This window comes from Lethenteron reissneri, chromosome 24, assembly GCF_015708825.2.
Source record: "Lethenteron reissneri isolate LAM-NWPU_2019-01 chromosome 24, ASM1570882v1, whole genome shotgun sequence".
In the NCBI taxonomy this organism is placed as follows: Eukaryota; Metazoa; Chordata; class Hyperoartia; order Petromyzontiformes; family Petromyzontidae; genus Lethenteron; species Lethenteron reissneri.
The window spans coordinates 4,872,101-4,892,511 of record NC_083802.1 but is presented as its reverse complement, the minus strand read 5'-3'; the positions used below and the strand labels follow the sequence as shown (position 1 = coordinate 4,892,511).

At 42.6% G+C, this 20,411-nt stretch overlaps 1 protein-coding gene across 1 annotated transcript in view; it reads right to left on the bottom strand.

Annotated features, from left to right (window-relative positions):
• The window catches only part of LOC133346444 (probable E3 ubiquitin-protein ligase HERC1), a 117,518-nt gene extending 103,955 nt beyond the window's left edge, over window positions 1-13,563 (bottom strand). The window contains 6 exon segments of the mRNA XM_061558014.1: window positions 5,177-5,272; window positions 5,375-5,841; window positions 6,311-6,707; window positions 7,292-7,473; window positions 11,829-11,920; window positions 13,340-13,563. Coding sequence (XP_061413998.1) covers window positions 5,177-5,272; window positions 5,375-5,841; window positions 6,311-6,707; window positions 7,292-7,450 — 1,119 coding nt within the window. The 5' untranslated portion in view covers window positions 7,451-7,473; window positions 11,829-11,920; window positions 13,340-13,563.
• Between the last annotated feature and the right edge of the window lie 6,848 nt (window positions 13,564-20,411).

The following is a 20,411-nucleotide window of genomic DNA, read 5'->3' as shown; positions in this document are numbered from 1 at the left end:
CATACCAACAAAAACATTTTAGGTGTTACATTTTAAATTAAATATTATTCCAGTTTCAGACACCTGACACTTTCTGGCTGGATGACAACCAACACCGGTTCAGATTCAGACATAGCAACAACCTCTTTGCCAAGTTATTAATGGAATGACATTCACATGGCACTGTATAGGAGCACTATTCAATGCATTTAAAGATAAGTTCTAAACATCAATTCGCTACAAGATTTAAAGGAATAAATAACATAATTCTGACAAATATACATTACTTATGAAGGTATTAAAATATATTTCACCCCAAAGACTCACTGCTGCCTATCAATCAGTTAGATTTGCTCAAATGCATTTTGATGGCAATCTCAGACAAGAGGATCACAATGCACTTCTTGCAGAAATGCTAGTAGTTACACTATGGGGACCTCATTTGCCAGTAAAAATATGATAATTGGTTCTTTACCCTTCTATCTGGCAACAAAACTGACACCTTTTTGCAAGGAGTCATGTTTGCATAGACCGCAATACCTGCAGTCATAATACAAACAAAAGAACATAACTCTGATAATGTGCACTGTCCTTGAAGTTGATTGGTCCACACCCGAGACAGCTTTCCTTCGAGCCTAGTCTCATATGGGTTGGACCAGATGACGCCAAAAGGCGCACAACTCAAGGACAATGCACCATCAGAGTATGAGAGCTCGGGGCAAGCATCTACACTATGGGGACCTCATTTGCCAGTAAAAATATGATAATTGGTTCTTTACCCTTCTATCTGGCAACAAAACTGACACCTTTTTGCAAGGAGTCATGTTTGCATAGACCGCAATACCTGCAGTCATAATACAAACAAAAGAACATAACTCTGATAATGTGCACTGTCCTTGAAGTTGATTGGTCCACACCCGAGACAGCTTTCCTTCGAGCCTAGTCTCATATGGGTTGGACCAGATGACGCCAAAAGGCGCACAACTCAAGGACAATGCACCATCAGAGTATGAGAGCTCGGGGCAAGCATCTACACTATGGGGACCTCATTTGCCAGTACAAATATGATAATTGGTTCTTTACCCTTCTATCTGGCAACAAAACTGACACCTTTTTGCAAGGAGTCATGTTTGCATAGACCGCAATACCTGCAGTCATATTACAAACAAAAGAACATAACTCTGATAATGTGCACTGTCCTTGAAGTTGATTGGTCCACACCCGAGACAGCTTTCCTTCGAGCCTAGTCTCATATGGGTTGGACCAGATGACGCCAAAAGGCACACAACTCAAGGACAATGCACCATCAGAGTATGAGAGCTCGGGGCAAGCATCTACACTATGGGGACCTCATTTGCCAGTAAAAATATGATAATTGGTTCTTTACCCTTCTATCTGGCAACAAAACTGACACCTTTTTGCAAGGAGTCATGTTTGCATAGACCGCAATACCTGCAGTCATAATACAAACAAAAGAACATAACTCTGATAATGTGCACTGTCCTTGAAGTTGATTGGTCCACACCCGAGACAGCTTTCCTTCGAGCCTAGTCTCATATGGGTTGGACCAGATGACGCCAAAAGGCGCACAACTCAAGGACAATGCACCATCAGAGTATGAGAGCTCGGGGCAAGCATCTACACTATGGGGACCTCATTTGCCAGTAAAAATATGATAATTGGTTCTTTACCCTTCTATCTGGCAACAAAACTGACACCTTTATGCAAGGAGTCATGTTTGCATAGACCGCAATACCTGCAGTCATAATACAAACAAAAGAACATAACTCTGATAATGTGCACTGTCCTTGAAGTTGATTGGTCCACACCCGAGACAGCTTTCCTTCGAGCCTAGTCTCATATGGGTTGGACCAGATGACGCCAAAAGGCGCACAACTCAAGGACAATGCACCATCAGAGTATGAGAGCTCGGGGCAAGCATCTACACTATGGGGACCTCATTTGCCAGTAAAAATATGATAATTGGTTCTTTACCCTTCTATCTGGCAACAAAACTGACACCTTTTTGCAAGGAGTCATGTTTGCATCATATTTTTACTGGCAAATGAGGTCCCCATAGTGTAGATGCTTGCCCCGAGCTCTCATACTCTGATGGTGCATTGTCCTTGAGTTGTGCGCCTTTCGGCGTCATCTGGTCCAACCCATATGAGACTAGGCTCGAAGGAAAGCTGTCTCGGGTGTGGACCAATCAACTTCAAGGACAGTGCACATTATCAGAGTTATGTTCTTTTGTTTGTATTATGACTGCAGGCATTGCGGTCTATGCAAACATGACTCCTTGCAAAAAGGTGTCAGTTTTGTTGCCAGATAGAAGGGTAAAGAACCAATTATCAATGCTAGTAGTGTTCACATGTAGAGGCTGTGTGCTCTTCACACAATTGTGTGTTTTGCATTAGCTAAGCTAATGTGCCCCATAATGTGGAATTGGAGACTCCACAAATATGGCTACCAGAGGCAGTTTTTGCAGCAGTGAGCATTGGTAACGAATGTGCTGAGGAGTCCTAATAAGGATGAAACTGGGTCCACAGTTCTCTATCATGAGCACTAATGCCTGTAAGCCAAACATTTGCTCACATTTTGACGGTAACCTAAGAAGGACCACAATGCCTTTTTTAAAGAAATGTTGATGTTTTAAATATACGCAGATGCTGTGTGCTTACGACACATCTAGTCACTATCAGGGTAGCTTATTGAACAAATGCTGCCAAAATTTCCCAATATCGGATATATATTCATGAACTCCATGGTAAAACATATCCTTGTCCATTTATTTTATTACACACAATCCACTATCAGTGTGTAATTTATTTGGTATAATTTTGATGTACAACATTGGAATTTATGGAGGTCCCTTGCCAATGATATCAGGCAATGAGGCAGAATTTATTGAACAGGCCGTACTCTGCAAATGGGACTCCGGTCAGACCTCATCCAAAGTTAGCCTACTTTAATAAATACAGCAACACCTCACCAACCGCGTAATTCATGTACCGGTACATACGGTGCATTATCTGTATACCAATTTACAAAACGCGGCCTAGAAATTTTGAGCATCCACGGGCAACCACAGGTCCGCAACACAAATTTAAATGTCGCGGGGCCGCAGTTCTCCACGCCACCCGTGCCACAGGGAGGTGTACTGGGACTGACGAAAAAAATGCAGCAGCCACACATCCTAACCTTTTTAAAGAAAATAACGACCACCACCGATCCAGCCAGCAGTGCCACTGCGCCTGTCTCCTCATTTGTCACCGATGACCCAGAGGAATAGAGGGAGGGTGGGGGCCCGAGCCCTTCCTCCTAACGACCCCTTCCCCCACCATCTTCATCATCGTTGTCATAGTCATGGATTTAAAGCTAATTTAACGTTAGTGTTTTATGTTATTGTGTAATGTACTATATTTTATTCGTGTTTAGTGCAGAAACAGGCAACGTAATTAAGCTATTACGAGTCTGACCGCGGTCGTGGTTCCCCCCTAACCCCTATTTCCCATAGGCCCTGTACGTTAGCAACTGCGGATATGCCTACCTCAGCCTTCTCCAGGAACCTAACCCCGCAGTTGACGAGGGATTGCTGTACTGCAAACGATTTGGAATGCACGTAGGCTAATGGACGAAACTAACATTTTATTTTTAGTTGGTGAAACAGAACCTTGTTTAATTGTAAAATAAATCTTGTTTGGACACAGCACTTCACTTTCAAAGCTCCGAGTGACAAAACAGACAATATTTGCTGAAGATGAGTAACATGATAAGGTCTTTATGGCAATGACCCATTTTACATAGTAGCCCAGTTCCAGGGTTTTGGCTGCAATATCAACATCTATTGTCACAAGATCTATTTAACAAGACATAAAACAAATAGGCTGCTGAAGGGCATGGGTGACATACCTAAAACGTATTTAGACACATTTATAAACAAGGAAATACCTGCCGATCACGTGATTTCTACCTTTGCAGACATCAAATGATGTCAAATAAATCACTTTAATGCTCGAGAAACCCTGTAGGCAAACTATTTAGGTTCAGCCTTTATATTTGTGCTCATGTTGCAGTTTGTCATGAAAATTATCTCCGTTAAAAACAGCATTTAGGAGCTGAATTATCCATTATGAGGTGGGGAAAAAATTCCAAGGGGAATCAAAATATACCAAGGCAAAAATATCACACGTGATAGCTTCAGCGATCACATATCCTTGTTTGTACGGCTGCGAATGAAGTACAATTAGTGGTTCTTTGGTATATGTTTAACAAATGATCTTAATGTAACAAAACATATTTTTGGTGGAAAAATCTGTCTTACATTTGTAAAGCATTTAATTCCTCATGCAAGCTAATGGAAACTCTTCATATGAAAAATATATTTGATTAAATCTCTGAAATCAACTACAGCCACTGCTTCCTGCATGCAAAATGCTGAGATTAGCCAATCCACAACGTTGTCATAGTTAAATCGAAATAAAGATTTGTCAAATGTTTTTTTTTTATAAAATAAAGAACCTGCTAAGCCCATACAACACACGCGATCGAAACGTCGTAGTTTTCTGTTATTTTTGATTATTTTCTTTGAACCTATCTATGTGACTTTACCAAAAGTCCCAAGAATATCAATTCCTGCAGTCACGAAAGCTTTAAGTCAACACATTCGAATCAAGTCTTACTCAAAGACCTATAATTGTCAAGGTTCCACAATGGGAAAACCCCATACCCTTCACACCTGGCAGGAGCAGAGTTACATGACATAGAAAATTATTTATTTTCAATTATTGTTTCAGTTTTTCAGACCATTACTTTAATATTGCTCAAATTCCATTCATGCCAATTCACACGTGTCTTGAGCTGGGATGCAAAGATAAATATTTACGAGAGTTGACAGGGATAAATAGGCGAATTGGAGTGACATTTCTTAGTAGGCTCCACAATAAATTGAAAAGTTATACGCGCATAAACACAATGTATAATGTATAGCACAAGTACATAAGGAGGCATACAAAAAGGTAAATTATTGTATTTTCTTCCATATACAAGTGTCTGGTAATCTAAACCTTTTAATAAAACTATTTATTCTTTGCAATGTTTTCCTAAAAAAGACCAAACCTCTTCAAATTAAATGTTGATGCTGTACTGGAAAAAGTATCACTGCCAAGTGAGCTTAGTGACGGGAAATGTTTCTTACCTCCTCAAACAAACACATTGCAGCCTGGTAGAGACAGCAGAGGCCATCAGGGGTTCGTTTGGGCTCTCTCCACTGGTTGTGCTCAGAGGATGTACCCTGAACACACACACACACAAATGCAATCAAGGGCATTAGGTTTCCAACAATAACTTTTAAACAATGTTGTCAAATCCGGTTAACTGTGCAGTCAAATCTCACCATGGAGCGCCTCATTTGTGTGAGCACACTCATGAAGCAGTCGTATCCAATCATGCCCTCCAGACTCATCGATTGATGTGCAGGCTCCAAGGAGACTGTGGAAGCTGCAGTTGTGGAAGTGGTAGCAGCTGTTGTGGTGGCGGCCATAGTTGAGTCAACATCAGGTACTTTCCCTCCAGAGGCTGCCAAGGCCATCTCAATCCACTCTAGTAGATAGCGCAGGGAGCCCCGTTGGGCTGCCAGCCCCAACAGCAGTTCACAGGCCAGGCGGCGGCCAAGCACGTCAGCGCCCGACGATGCCATTGTAACTCCCTTGAGAAAGGCAGTCACCTGAGCCAGGCAATCCAGCCCCATAGGTGGGAGCTTGCTCTCATTGGCCAGGGAGAGGGGTGGTAGAGACCCTAGTACTTCTACTGCTGTGCTTAGCACATCATTGCACAAACTTGGGTTTGGACCTGGCAGTGCGACTGTGAAAAAGAGAGGTCAACAATGTGTACAATTAGACAAATATTTTAATTAACTCTATGGTCGAAGTTTAATGATATACATACCTACAAACTCAATTTCATGGTCACAATGATGCACTAAAATGGACTCCGTTTTGTAAAAATATCATAAGACAGATTCCACAAGGACAGAAGAGCCCCTGTTTTTTATGATAAGATTGGTATGCATTAAGTTTCGATTGCACATGTTAGTGCATTTGAGAAAAATGTGATCTTTCAATGTTCCTTCTGGATTCCTACTGTCGAATGGTAACAGGAAGCTGTTTAAAAAAAAAATGTGGTATAGGAAATAAAACAAGCCACATAGTTTTCAATCTTACAACAATGCATGCGTTTCAAATGTTTATGAGTTTTAGCCAGACTAAAAAAACACACCTTAAAAATAATGCTGTTTACTCCAAAATGTTTTATGAAATGGAAAAATCATAACCTGGTGCCTGGGAAGGCAAGTGCCAACTCTGACGCAGCAACGCAAACAGCAGACTGAGGCCCGTCTTCACTCCCATCTCGATGAGCGCATCGGTTCCTGATCGTTGCCTCTCGCTTGCACTCCCTGCATCACCGGGGCCTGAGCCACCCTCTGGAGCAGACGCTTGTTGCTGGCGGGCACGTCCCCGGTCGTGGTACTTGCTGGCGAGCGCATAGAAGATGCGTTGCAGTACGAGGAGGCGCTGCCGCAGGGTGGCGGCGAAGGGCGAGTCTGAGCATACAGTCTTGGCGAGGGCCAGTTGGCTGGCAAGCAGTGCTCCCAGGTAGTGTTCCTGCTCTTCACTCGACAGCGACTCCCGCTCAAAGTCTGGCAGTTGGGGGCCTTTCAGCCTCATCACCTGCAGCACCACCACCATCATATTAATTGTATTCAACATTGGGTGATAAACAAGCAAGGGAATACCCTAGTTGCAAAAACTAAAATACTTAAATGGAAATATGGAAGATACGAATGGAAGATTGTGATTTTAAATGAATAAAAATATACTTTACAGCTTTCTCAATCCACTGCCTGATTAACACCCCCCCTATGCATTGTCATCCATAGAGATTGCGTCAACATACTTCATCACGCTGGACAGCACAGGCTGGTGGAGGGTACTGAGCACTGATTCAGATATCACTCGTCACTGATGTCAGCCATAGCCATTCGCTAACCTCATTGCCTTAGACAATTAATCAGACACACGAATACATAAAAATAAGAAGACACATTTAAACTTGTGCCATTATATTCTAACCTAAATGACCTAGAGAGCTATAATGAACTTGCAAAATGCTGCTGGTTTAGTTAGAACGAGAAGCGTACATCGGACTCCTTCCAACCGAGACAAAACTCGGTACAATACTCTTAAAAATTGTGTCGTATAATTGCTTAATATTAGTCACTTTTCTCTGAAGAAACGTCCAAAAGGTACAATACCTGTTGTGGTAGCGCAACAACTTCCTTATTAGCTAAGAGTCGGTCATAAAGGGCAGATGCCCCTTCTCGTGTGGTGATGGACTCGCTGTCTTCAAGTACCCAAGAGCCATTGAGATGTTCCAGCCACTTCAGCTTCACGGGAGGAATTACATTCGCCATCTTATCTTCACTGAAAAATGCTGCTAATTGGAGTACAACAGGGTCAAAATAAAACAATCCTTAGGATTCAGTCTTTTGCTCAAATTATCCAGTACAGAAGTAAAATGCAAACATCAACCCTCAGTTTGCTACAAGATGAAAGACAATAGAAAAATCACGATCTGTACTTAGAGGGCACTTGCCCTCAACTCAAAGCACACAGTCATGATGTCCTTATATTACCACCATGAATTATAGCCACCATTAATTAGAATAATGAATAATCCTAGCACCAACTAAAGTGGTATACTGTACCTTTAATATGGCAGGCAGGGCAATGTTAGGATACTCGGAATGTCTGATGAAAACTGCATAGACTGTATTGCAGCCTGGCATTTGAAACGTGTTGGGGAAAAAACACATTAAATACCTGACTAAATAAGCTTCTGCTACCATGTGCTCAGCAGCAACTTCATATACAATAAGGTAAAGCCACGTAGACAGCAATCGTCGTCAGGTGAGAAAATATAGCGGGAGAGCTGCTAAGGCAGTAAAAATATATGGCGGGAGAGCTAAGGCAGGATTCATATTCTTGGTTCTTTCGGTAAAGTCACGTAGAAGGGAAATAATAAAAAAATGAAAATAAAACATAATCAAATTCTCACGACGTTTCGGCCACAACGCAAGCAGAACCAAGAATATGAATCCCTCCAGTCACGAAAGCTTTAAATCGAAATCTAAGGCAGGGTGTTATAAAGGTTTGAGATGGGTGTAGCCAAAGGGTAAATGGGCGGGGCTAGAGATGAAATTTGCATGTAAATGTAATATCGGAGAACTGAGCCATACCCACGACAACGAAGCTGTGGGGGTGGCCATTGCATTGTGTTACATTAGCATGTCAATGTAAGAAATGTGCATGTAAATTTGCATGATCTTACATTTACATGCAAATTTAATCTCTAGTCCTGCCCATTTACCCTTGGGCTACACCCATCTCAAACCTTTATAACATCCTGCCTTAGCAGCTCTACCGCCATATATTTTTTCTGCCTCAGCAGCTCACCTGATGACGATTGCTTGTGTTGCGATCGAAACGTCGTGATATTGTTATTCTTTTTTTCTATCTACGTGGCTTTGCCGAAAAACCCAAAGAATATGAATTCCTGCAGTCACGAAGGCTTTAAGTCAAGATGTATAGACTAAGGTGTTAACTATTTGGCTTCAAGTGGGACGTATTTATTTTGATTTTTGCTCATCTACTAGAAAGCAATAAATGATATTCAGGGTACCACTGCTAGAATAAATACAATACATTTTACTAGAATGTTTTTCATATAAAACTGTGCAGTTATGCAAGCAATGTCTCTACCAGTTATGCAAGTACATTCTTAATCAGGGTACATTCAATGTTTTACTTCTCTGAATGGATATGACTGTATAAAATGGAGTTTGCTTAGTGCACCAAACATGCTCTGGAATAAAGCAATGCATTGTTCAACTCTTGCACACTCGGCTTAAAAAAAAGAATGCTAAACAGAATTCCCATAGCACCATAACTTTTGTCAGTTTCGAAAACTGGCAATGGAAATTTAACTAAAACAAAAACAAGTTTTACAATGTGCTGTTTGTAAAACTTTCAATAGCTGGTTAATTTATAAGACAACACTTAAAACGGGTTATCATGTACATTCCAGTTAATAGACAAAAAACATATATTTGAGATTGCCAGTGAATCCAATGTTTCTTGTATATACTCTGCCTGAAGAGTTGGTTTGCAAAAACTATTTAAATGAGGATGTGATCATTGCTATGATGGAAGCTTCCACACATGCTCAAAACAATTAATTCAGCTACTGTAACTGTAATTGTCCTAGGGGCATGGCTCATGCTTCAGATTCAAATATTTTCTCCCCCCATTTCTTGTTCCACAATGCCACAAATATTTTATGGTGTATTGTGATGTGACGACGCGATGGCGGGCTCTTTGTGAGACAGTTGGCTTTAAGAGACTGCACGAGTTGCGAGAAAGGAGAGGATCATGGCCAGGTCATGAAAAAGGTGTTGTGTTCGCATGAATTTATTACAGTACTGTAATAGAAAAATATTATTCAGTGGTATTTTGTTTACCCAAAAGATGTATTGGAACAACCTAGTGCTGCCTCGGCTCCGGTAGCCCAGCCAGCCAGTTGCTCCTTCTACATTATACGAAGACAACTCTTAATTTCTCTGACATTCTTTAAAAAAAAAAGGTATTTTGCAATATTTATTTTGCCTGAGCATTTTTCTGCTTTAAAATATTACATTGTAAACTTATTTACTTGGCATATTGATGACTTAGAATTTAGAAACTGTGCAGTGAATGATGCATAACAATGGTAAGCAAATTTAAAATATTATTTTTCCGGATTTTGCCACTCTATGGTAGATGTATTGTGATCAGAGAGTGGTGCCCTTGCACATCTGCCCCTTAGAAGAGCACGGAGTTGTTATTTTTTTTACCCTCAGAGGTTGTAAATACAAGTTAAATAAATTGAAGGATAAACATGCAGGATGATGCTTGTAATATGAATCATGGGAATGTTTGCAAATGGGTAGAATGACTGTAAATTGGACAGGAGCAAGTTTGTGAAAACATCAAGTGAATACAGGCAATGTTGCTTGTACGAATTAAGCAATTATCACCGGTCAGTCTTAAGTGTGGGTAGAGCTATTCAATAACACGTAAGTTTAATTTGCACTTCGTGAATACCTATTTGGTACAAACATTTCACAAAAAACTATAAAAGTAATCTCACGTGTTGTCTCTTATCAGCCACATTCCTAAATTAAAGTAACCGTTATTCGTCTCAATGCAGCCATTCTACCAATTTTAAACATTTCCACAATTCATATAATTGTCCAATTGCAATGGTATGCTTCGATATCTTTAACTTTTCTTTATACCCCAAGTGGACAAATCAACAACAAAAAATCTCGAGGATCTTCAACTGTATTATCTTATCAATACTGCACTGCCAACAGCATCACATATCATTAGCTATGCATCTTTTACAAACAATACATTGCCATACGTCACAGAATTATGAAGACTCTCGTTAAAAACACCCTCTTTTGTCACCACCAGATATTTTTGATTGGGTAACATGTGCAAAAAACACGGGCTCGATAACTTTTACTTCTAAAACTATTTCCAACATTTATGCACTTGAAAATATCACATTCACATAGTTAAAAAAGTATATAATACATCAAAAGATCATGTTCAACGATTTATATATTTTATCAGATCCTGCAGCTACAACGGGAATATGTTGTGGTTTAATACATGAAAAGAAAAATACTTCAATACAATTTAAATCAGTCTGATCGACTGATTGTTGATACAGAGAAATCAATAAATTAAGTCCTGTTTTACATTGACATTACCAGGTTGAATAAAATAATTTGAAAAAAAATATCTTTGAGGTGTTTTTAAACGAGGCTGTACAAGCACATTTCAGCCCAATATTCTCTGGTCAAATAAGTAACATGTTTCACACTATGTGGGTTTCACTTTATATTTTAATTAACAATTTCCTCAAATGACATTGGAGAAAAGTGCTTCGGTGGTTAACGTTACTGCCTTTTGGCTACACTTTAGCAAGACAGCAAGTAATAGTCCTCCTGAGGCCTTTAGTTTTCCAGTTAGCTGCCAAGCTTCCTTAATCAAGTTCTGTAAGATGACACTGTTTGTCATAGACCACATGAGCATAGAACTGGCAGCCCATGATGTATAGAGAAATTCCTAGAACATTACTTATGTAAGGTTTACAGTCTTTATAAAAGATGTTAAAAAGGTACACAGCTGACTTATTTGGGTCACTGTGGTCTATGTGATTAAAATGTTAAATCGGAGCGGTTTCTTGGGGCCATATTATCAAGCTACAACCTCAAAAATAGTTTAAAATGTTACCTAAACATGACCAAACATTGAGCTTTTTCGAGCTGGTGGCTTAGTCATGGCCAAGAGTATTTGGCATGCAATGTGGTCACATGACATGCAAGGCAGGAACAGATGTGTCCTTCTTGCTGTTTGTGAGCACACCTTTGTGTTGTTAAATATCCTATGTTGTTTACCTACCTGCACACTTTTTCATCATTTACATAAAGTGTTGTCTTTGAATCAATGCTCAACAGTAGCACGTCATATAAAATAGTTTCCATCCCTCTAGGCATAGTAATCATAATACTAAAATACCATAGCAGTTCACCTCACCTGAATGTCAGTGGAGCAGCAGCATTCAAACAGCAATATTGAATAGATTCTAAATACTAAATTACAAATTTCCTGAACTACCAATTTCAAAAGCACATTAGGGAATTTAAAACAATAGTTAAAACGCACAAAAGATAAACCTACTATTTTTGTGATGTTTCAATTGTCGTTTCAGGTTTCAAATGTCAGCTGTGAAGTCATTATTGGCAGTCATACAAATTTGCAATCCATGATTTCTGAAAAATTCAAAGTAAAATAATCAGTAAAAATCATTAAAATCTATTTATCATAGAGTATGTTCACAGGGCACACAGCAGTTTCATGAAGGGTGTCGTTTTCAAAATGGCCTGGTCTCTTAAAATAACGATTGCATTTCACTTACACAGCACACGTGCTTTAAGCACCTTCAACAGCGCACGTCTATAAATGGAATACACTGCGTTAATTAAGAGTATTCTGACATTAAAACCAAACTCATTGGCATAGCATATTATTTTTTAAATCGACTAGACCGGTACCCGTGCTCTATCTCTGCAAGAGGAACCTACAAAGGAGGCACTGCAATGATCGTATTTAGATAGCAGTTATACGATGGGATATACCACAACCCAGATTGACATCCATTCTCCAAAATGTATCATTCATTACACAAACGCATCACAATTTGCACAAGCAGACGAGATATTAGAAGCCCCCCCTTTCGCCCTGCACAACAGCGTTCCCCACTGCATGGGCGTGTAAGTATTCACCCTATTGATTAGATTACTGGGGCTGACGATACCGTTCAAAATATCGATTATTTTACGCCGTCTTTGTATCGTCTCGTTTGGGCTGTAAAAAACAAGTATATTTGCCTATCGTCTACAGTTGGTACCGCCCAATATTATACCCCTACGGCCTCGGTTGCATTTTACGTAAGCACCATGTCATTGCGCTGTTCCTCTCTCGTTAATAAACTGCCCATGTCTGTGTGTGTGGTAGTCTGTGAGGTTCGTCTCGTTCGCACCTTCGCCTCCGTGTTGTTTGTTATGTTTGTACCGTGTCCCTCCCGACGGTACGGACGAGGCACAGCTACCAACCACGTTCAAGATGTCTCGTTTTTGCCTCGTGTGTTTGGTGCCTCGCGTGTAGTCGGCACCCGAGGTGAGGCGCACATTGGAATCGCAATGACAGCACTGGATTGGAGTTTAAAGCAAGCAAAGAAAAGATTAAGGACGAAATCATCAAGCCTCGTGTAAGCTGCACCGCCTCGGTCGTGCCGTCATTCTAACACGTAGCTAAAGTGCATTATACGAGCAAGCACGAAAACAATCATTTCTCACGAGCCCGATTATATACGTACACGGTGCTGGCAATGCTTGATATGTAATGTCTGCATAAACAATTGTTTGCAGCCTGAGAAAGGTGTCCCGATAACGACACGGGCTAGGCCCAGACTCAGCCCCCGTCTCTTTCCTGGTGGCTCCTACCGGTGACAGCGCGCGTCCCGCGGCAGAGCCCCGTGCAAGCCCGAGGCCATTCCCTTCCCCGTCAACCTCCCCCCCCCCCTAACGCGAGCCACAAATCCGATTAACAACATCACGAACAGCCTCGCTGGCGGACACCACCACCACAACAACAACCATCACCACCACAGCCGTGTGTTGTGTGCTCACCTCGACGACCAGACAGAGGGACAGGGGCCTCGCTAACGGGAGACGGAGCGAGATTCTCTGCCTCAAACCATTCCCTGCAGCCGCAGTCGCAGCACCAACAACAACCACCAGCAGCACCACCAAACGCCGGCTTCTCGCAACCAAAATATCCTCGGAGCGCCGCTTACGTGGACGTTATAGGCGAATAGAGAGACGATTTCTGCCTGGGAGGCGTTTGTGACCAGTGGAAGTTTCTGTGGTTTTGTCGAGGGGACCGAGGGGGGCGGGGCTGGTGCACTGGTCGCCCCCTACTGGGGGCCGCTGCTGCTGCTGATGCTGCTCGGGCCAGGGTCGTGACTTGCACAAAATTCTGAATCATCAGAATATTTAGACTGGTTACACAAGCCCACAAGGGGATTGTTGTGTCCGTCGTGCAGGGAGGGGCTGGGTGGGGAGGGGCTGGGTGGGGCTGGGGAGGGGCTGGGTGAGGAGGGTGGGGCTGGGAGGGGCTGCGTGGGGAGGGTGGGGAGGGGTTGGGTGGGGAGGGTGGGGCTGGGTGGGGTGGGGCTGGGTGGGGAGGGTGGGGAGGGCCTGGGTGGGGAGGGGCTGGGTCGGGAGAGTGGGGCTGGGTGGGGGGTGGGAGGGGGGGCTGGGTGGGGAGGGTGGAAAGGGGCTGGGTGGGGAGGGGTGGGGCTGGGTGGGTGGGTGGGGAGGGGCTGGTCACCCTGTGGTGCCCTTATAAAACTCAACGTTTAACCTACTCACGCCGACTTGTGCCCGCCCTCACAGTCGGGCATATTTGCGGAATACACCACGCCGCCGTTGACCCTGCAGGCCATTGACCAAGAAACCCAACGTTACTTACCAGCTCCCTCCGCAGGAATGTGTTTAAATGAGTGCCAATCGCGGATATATGCAACTACCAAACCCGCCGGGGTTGAACTTTGAAGGTAGCCTGGAGATAGCATCTCAGCAAGTAGGTTCTCTAACCCATTTGTGTGGATACTGTGGATACAGTCCGGTATTTGGGTTTCTCCAGCTACTTCTGTTTTCTCCGACATCCAAAACTCTTGTGAATGGAATTGCCAAAACATTACAATGCATGGGGCTTCGTGAAAAAAATATATTGAGCCTCGAGAAATGCTTCCATTGCACAATTATACAGTGAAGTGTATTACAAATGAACCTTATGCCGATACCCCGGGGTTCCATTAGTACCCCGGCTCTCGCATAATGTCCGTGATGCAGTCATTTTTATTATTGTTACACGCTTTTTTTAATTATTGCACGCTTTTCATTATTTTATTATTGCATGCTTTTCATCATTTTTATTATTACACGCTTTTTATTATTACAGTATATGCTTTTTTATTTAAACTCACTCTGTCGGTTGTTGTATCCTCAAATATTGTAACTCAATTTTTACCCACTTCCCAATGTGGTATCGACTGCAAACTTGGATACTTATGTCATACTGATGACAATACTATATTCTATCATTAACTATAAAAAAAATTAAACATTATTTTTTATATGTTATGTTTCGGCTTGGGTCTAATTGTCCACGTTCAACTCACGTTGGCTGTAAATCACCAAGGCCCCTTACCTTATGGCAAGCTTCGGGGCCACTTCCTGGAGTCGTGGAGTTCTTCCATTATTCGTACGGTACATTTCATTAAAGCGTGTTTAAAAAAAAGTGTTTTTTTAATATTACTTATTTAGTCTGTTGATGGTCGACGATGCATCAATCAGCTCATCTCGACGAGCTGTACACGATGCACTGTGGTGCGTGCGAGCGTTCAGGGTTTCAGCGCAATCGTCCTCGCTGCGTTTCGACATCGCGGAGTGGCACCGATGTCGGATTGAGTGGTACCCAAGTCGCGGAGTTCAGTACACACATCTGGGAAACAATAGTGTCCCAGAAATAAAATATTTCATTATCTCGGACATTTAATATTATTTGGTACCCTGGGGTACCGCTATAAGGATCAAATACCCATTTCATATTCATCCAGGACAGCTTTTGAGACGTTCAAGGTTTCTGTATTTTGTAAATATTCATAATCAGGACGTCATTTCTAACTTAATATTTTCTGTAAAGTTTGGCGTAAGAAACAGTAAAGTAACAGATACTCTTACCCATTATCCATACTGGTGTATCCTTTATCCCTATAATCGTATGAATAGGTATTTATAAATGTTTAAGTACAAACTAAGGAGAAATGGATGTGGTGTGCCAAAATAATAGCTGGACCAGTGTTCCGGGCTGCTCCAGCTGAAATTAAGCACTGATTTTCTAAGAAATTATATTTTTTATATTTGTATCATATTTTATATTCAATGATATGTTTTGTATTTTGTTACATTTAGTGAGGTTTATTGTTCAATAGCTATTTCATAGTACAGCCGCCTAACCCCACCAATTCACCAACGCTCACTGACCAGTGTGAAGTATGGTCAAACAACCCCCATGACTGACAAGGCATGGTGTGAGGGCTTCATCTGGCAGTGGATTGACAAATGGCTATAAATCATGTAAATATTGCTATTTTGTGTATTGTGTTGGGATTTGCTGTTTTCTATACCTCCAGTACAATGTTACCATTAAACCCAGATCTTCCAAAAAAGGGATGTTTATGGTCTCAATTAGCTCTAATTGGGTTATAATTAACGGGAATATTTTTTCAGGAGGGTCATACCTTGAGGTGTATGGCCAATTCATAGCTTACAAGTGTTTTATATGTGAGATAACACTAAAAAGGTCTGTTTAAATGGGCCCATTAACCTTTTATGCCGTCTGACCACGCAGTGCAGAGGGTGTGAAAGTTTCACACATCTGTACGTGGATTTAACAATACTGTATCTCTGAAGCACTGGATGACATGTGTGTGCCACAGCTGATGTGGTAGCTTATTAAACCTCCTTTTCAGTGGCCTTTTCTTTTAATATGCTAATTTCACGCCATCTTTTGCTTGTGGGATTTGACAGATGGTTTTCAAAAGGCATGTAACAATTCGATGATTGTATTTTAATTTCATGTTCAAGAAACAGCCATTAAATCGTACCCAAAATAATAATTTGTGTTCCATTTACCATATGCAAGTTTGAAGTTTTTTCCCTTTATGCGAATTAAAAAGTGCACAAAGAACAAAGGACTGTGCATGTTTGGAATTACACTGACAACTAAAAATGCTTGGATCAATAAACAAACACAAATCATAGAACATCGTATTGCTCGTTAAGAAATTAAGTGGGTCTGGGCATGATATAGTATTATTCGAAGGGATGAAGGTCAGTAGTTCAGACAAATGACAGTGGAAACCAAAGAAGAGAATATATGTAGAACCATGAAATAAGTTTGCGTGTAAGGAAAAGATTGTTGCATCATGGTCATCTTTAGAGATAGTAATTACTTGGTAAATCCCAATCTAGCAGTTGATAGAGCATGGCTGATGGTAATGGATGGATGAGACATTACAAATGAGATCTTGTAGTAAAAAGAAGATTAGACACACCAGAGGTGGGCAGTGTAGACAGAACAAAAGAAAACAAATCTACTCTGGAATCAAATCATGATCCCAAATCATGGCAAGGAATCAAATTGAGAGTGAAATTAATGCCGCTGTAAAGGCTGTGCTTGGCAGATATCAGAAAATGTTGAGTTGAAGAACTTGTAGTGGCAGCCCAATAGCTCGAAATTCTAGTGGCACTCCACCAGGGTTATCGGTTTGGCAAGTGACCGAGATTTTCTGAATGCTCGGCTGGATCGGGTTCTGATAGGGAGCGCAATGAGAATGCTGATCCAATGTTTCCTATCTTGCCACGGTGGGCAGTTGACACCACTTAACAGCGACAGAGGAAGCACGTGGAAACGGCAAGTTAACGGCACACCAACAGGCTTTGTGCCTATGTCGACTGTGGTCCACTTTTACACCACCCACCCTGCCACCCAGTCACGAATGTTAAAATATAATCGAGGACATTTGCTGCGGCACACAGGCATGCACATTCAGAGCTTGAGAATGCCCTGAATGCTGGCATGCCAGAACAGGTCTCTTGACGTTCCACAATCACTTGAAGAAGATGGCAGCCAACATCAGCATAAGGAACAACCTCCTCAAAAAACGCAACCTGGGGTGCAGGTGGCGGGCAGTCGTTTCGCACAGCTGCTATTGCACTCCGCTATTCAATCACCGAGTAACGTGCGGTTGAATAGCGACACCAATATGGTGCTAGGTCGTCGCACACAAAGCTGGTTGATGTCCAACGTTATTCAACCACGATGATCGTCACAGGGACGAAGCTACGACCCACGCCACCGCATTGGCTGCCGGCGCTGAGCAACATCGCTTCCCCTTGGCATTCGTCGTGAGGAGGCAACAGCCAAGATGACGGAGAAGATTGTTACAAATGCACGTCTCCCTCTACACACGGACACATTCAACCCTCCACGGGGCTCGCTTTTCATCGAGACAACCCGGGTGGACAAACAAGCCACACTGGGATTCGCCCCTGGAATCAAGGTGGCGTGATGAATGGTCCACACAAGGCATTAAGAACCACTCTCAGTGCCGACTCCACCACCGTTCGTCGTCTTCCTGGCTTCAAGCTGCCGTGCCACGGTCTACCAACCTCTACACCTGAGGCCAACGTGACCACAAACCACTCTGTGGTTGTGGTCAGAGACAGACGATGTCGCGCACCGTCGACGAGTGCCCCCTAACTGGACATGACAGTGATCTCTGGGGGCCCCAGAGACGGTTTGGCTTTGCAAGACAAGCGTACAACAATGATGATGATGATGATGATAATATCTTGACTCCAACTCGACACAGACGCTGGCTCAGGCGCATTATGTTCAATATCCAGTTGTATTTTGTTGTTCATTCTCCACAAAAGCCTTTGACCTCGCTTTACCTGTTAGTAATGCGATAGTGTATGTACTTAATGTGGAGGTTAAAAATACCAAACAGGCTTATCCTTGAAAAGCATTTGATGGGATGGCCAAACAGTGTTTTAAAACCTTGTAATGCAGCCAATGTTTTCACTTCGAGCTCTAATGGCAGTTACTCATTACCATTCTTTCCACACCTGTGTGATTGGTCAGCAGTGCCCTCTAATATGTATGTTGAACTTATTTCACACCCTACGTTTGAGATGACACAATAGAAGACTGACTGTCCTTCAAAACCATATCAATGAGTGCAGTATGGTATTTAACATTAGGAACTATGAATTATGGTAATTTCTAGATTTACTTATCAAGATATGTACGTACAGTATTGTCATTGCTATTCACATGTTTAACCACATGCATATTCAAAGTCAAATTTACCACTATGTTATCCATTATTTTAACAATACAGTCCTGCATGCTGCTCTTACTGATTAATCGTATGAGCAGTGAACACTGTACACATTTGTCTCCGTAAGTTTCACAATTCTGTACATGCACAGAACATATATGTAACGTACTGTATGTGTTCAAAGGTTAATTATGTTAAATCAGTACAGTATTCTTTCTGTATCTACAGGAGTGTACCTTCTTCTTCGTCCTAGCGTTGTTCCCGCTGTGGCGCAGGGTCCGCTTTTCGGCATTGTCTTCTCCATTTGGCTCGGTCCAGGGCATCTTCAGGGGATGCGTTGACCGTCTTCATGTCTTCCTTTATTCGGTCCATCCATCGCTTCTTCGGACGTCCGCGTGGACGGCGGCCCTCTGGCTCAATACGCACGGCAGTCTTGGCCACTGATGACTCTTCACTTCGCATCACATGGCCGTACCACCGAAGCCTTGCCTCAAGCATCTTGTCCGCAATGGGGGCCACACCAAGTCGCTTCCGAACGTCTTCGTTCCTGACACGATCCCATCGAGTGAGCCCGAGGCTCCATCTGAGCATCCTCATCTCCATGGTGTGGAGAGCTTGTTCGTGTACAGTTGTGGCTGGCCAGCACTCGGATCCATAGAGTGCCACCGGTCGGACGATGGTCTTGTATATTTTTCCCTTCAGCCTATCCGGCATTTTCCGATCACAGAGGACTCCGGTGACTTGCCTCCATTTCATCCACGCCGCATTGACTCGTGACCTCACATCAGTCGTGATGCTACCATCTGAGCTGATGGTGGAGCCCAGGTACTTAAAGTCCGTCACTTTCTTCAGATCTTCTCCGTCAATACTGATGGTGCCGTCGGTTTGGGGGCCACACTCCATATACTCCGTCTTTTTGATGTTGAACCTCATCCCGTTTTCGTCCAAACGTTCCTTCCACAGGCGCGTTTGTCTTTCCACTTCTCCTCTCTCTTCATCTGAGAGGAGGACGTCATCCGCGTAGAGAATTGACCATGGAAGGGGCGTGTGCAGGTCGGCAGTGATCGTGTCCATGCACAGGATAAACAGGAGTGGTGACAGGGCCGATCCTTGGTGCACTCCAACGCTGATGGGAAATGGCGGTGATATGCCCACTGCACACCTGACTGCACTGGTGACGTTCTTGTATAGGAGTTGCACCCAATGCACGTAGGTTTCAGGGACTCCATGGGATCGAAGCGAGTGCCAGATGAGGTCGTGGGGGACCCTGTCAAATGCCTTTTCAAGGTCGAGGAACGACACGTGCACAGCTTTGTTCTTCTCTCTGTGCCTCTCCAGCAGGAGCCTCGCCGCGAATGTGTACCATACTTTGTAAATTAAATTATCTGCAATATTTGTATGTATGTTGTGACTGAGGTCGACACTAAACTTAAAAGCGACATCTTTATTACCATAAAGTTACAAAACATAAAACAAAATGCATTTTCAATTAAATAACCTTACCCACATAAATTTAACACATGTATACTTATTTGGCTGTACCCTAAACCCATACCCGTTATCTACTCACACACACTTAAACTGAGACGACCTTTCTCCATGGGTCATCTAGCAGGCACACCTTTGCTAATCTATACACACACTTCATCTAGCTTCCATATCTCCTCTGATACATCATTACTACCTGGCAGGCAGCCTTTAAACTGCTCAACTAGGACAAACATCCTGGTTGTCTTCAACAATGTGACCCAGAGCCCAGCCCCAATTTCTCCTGTCTCTGTTAGATG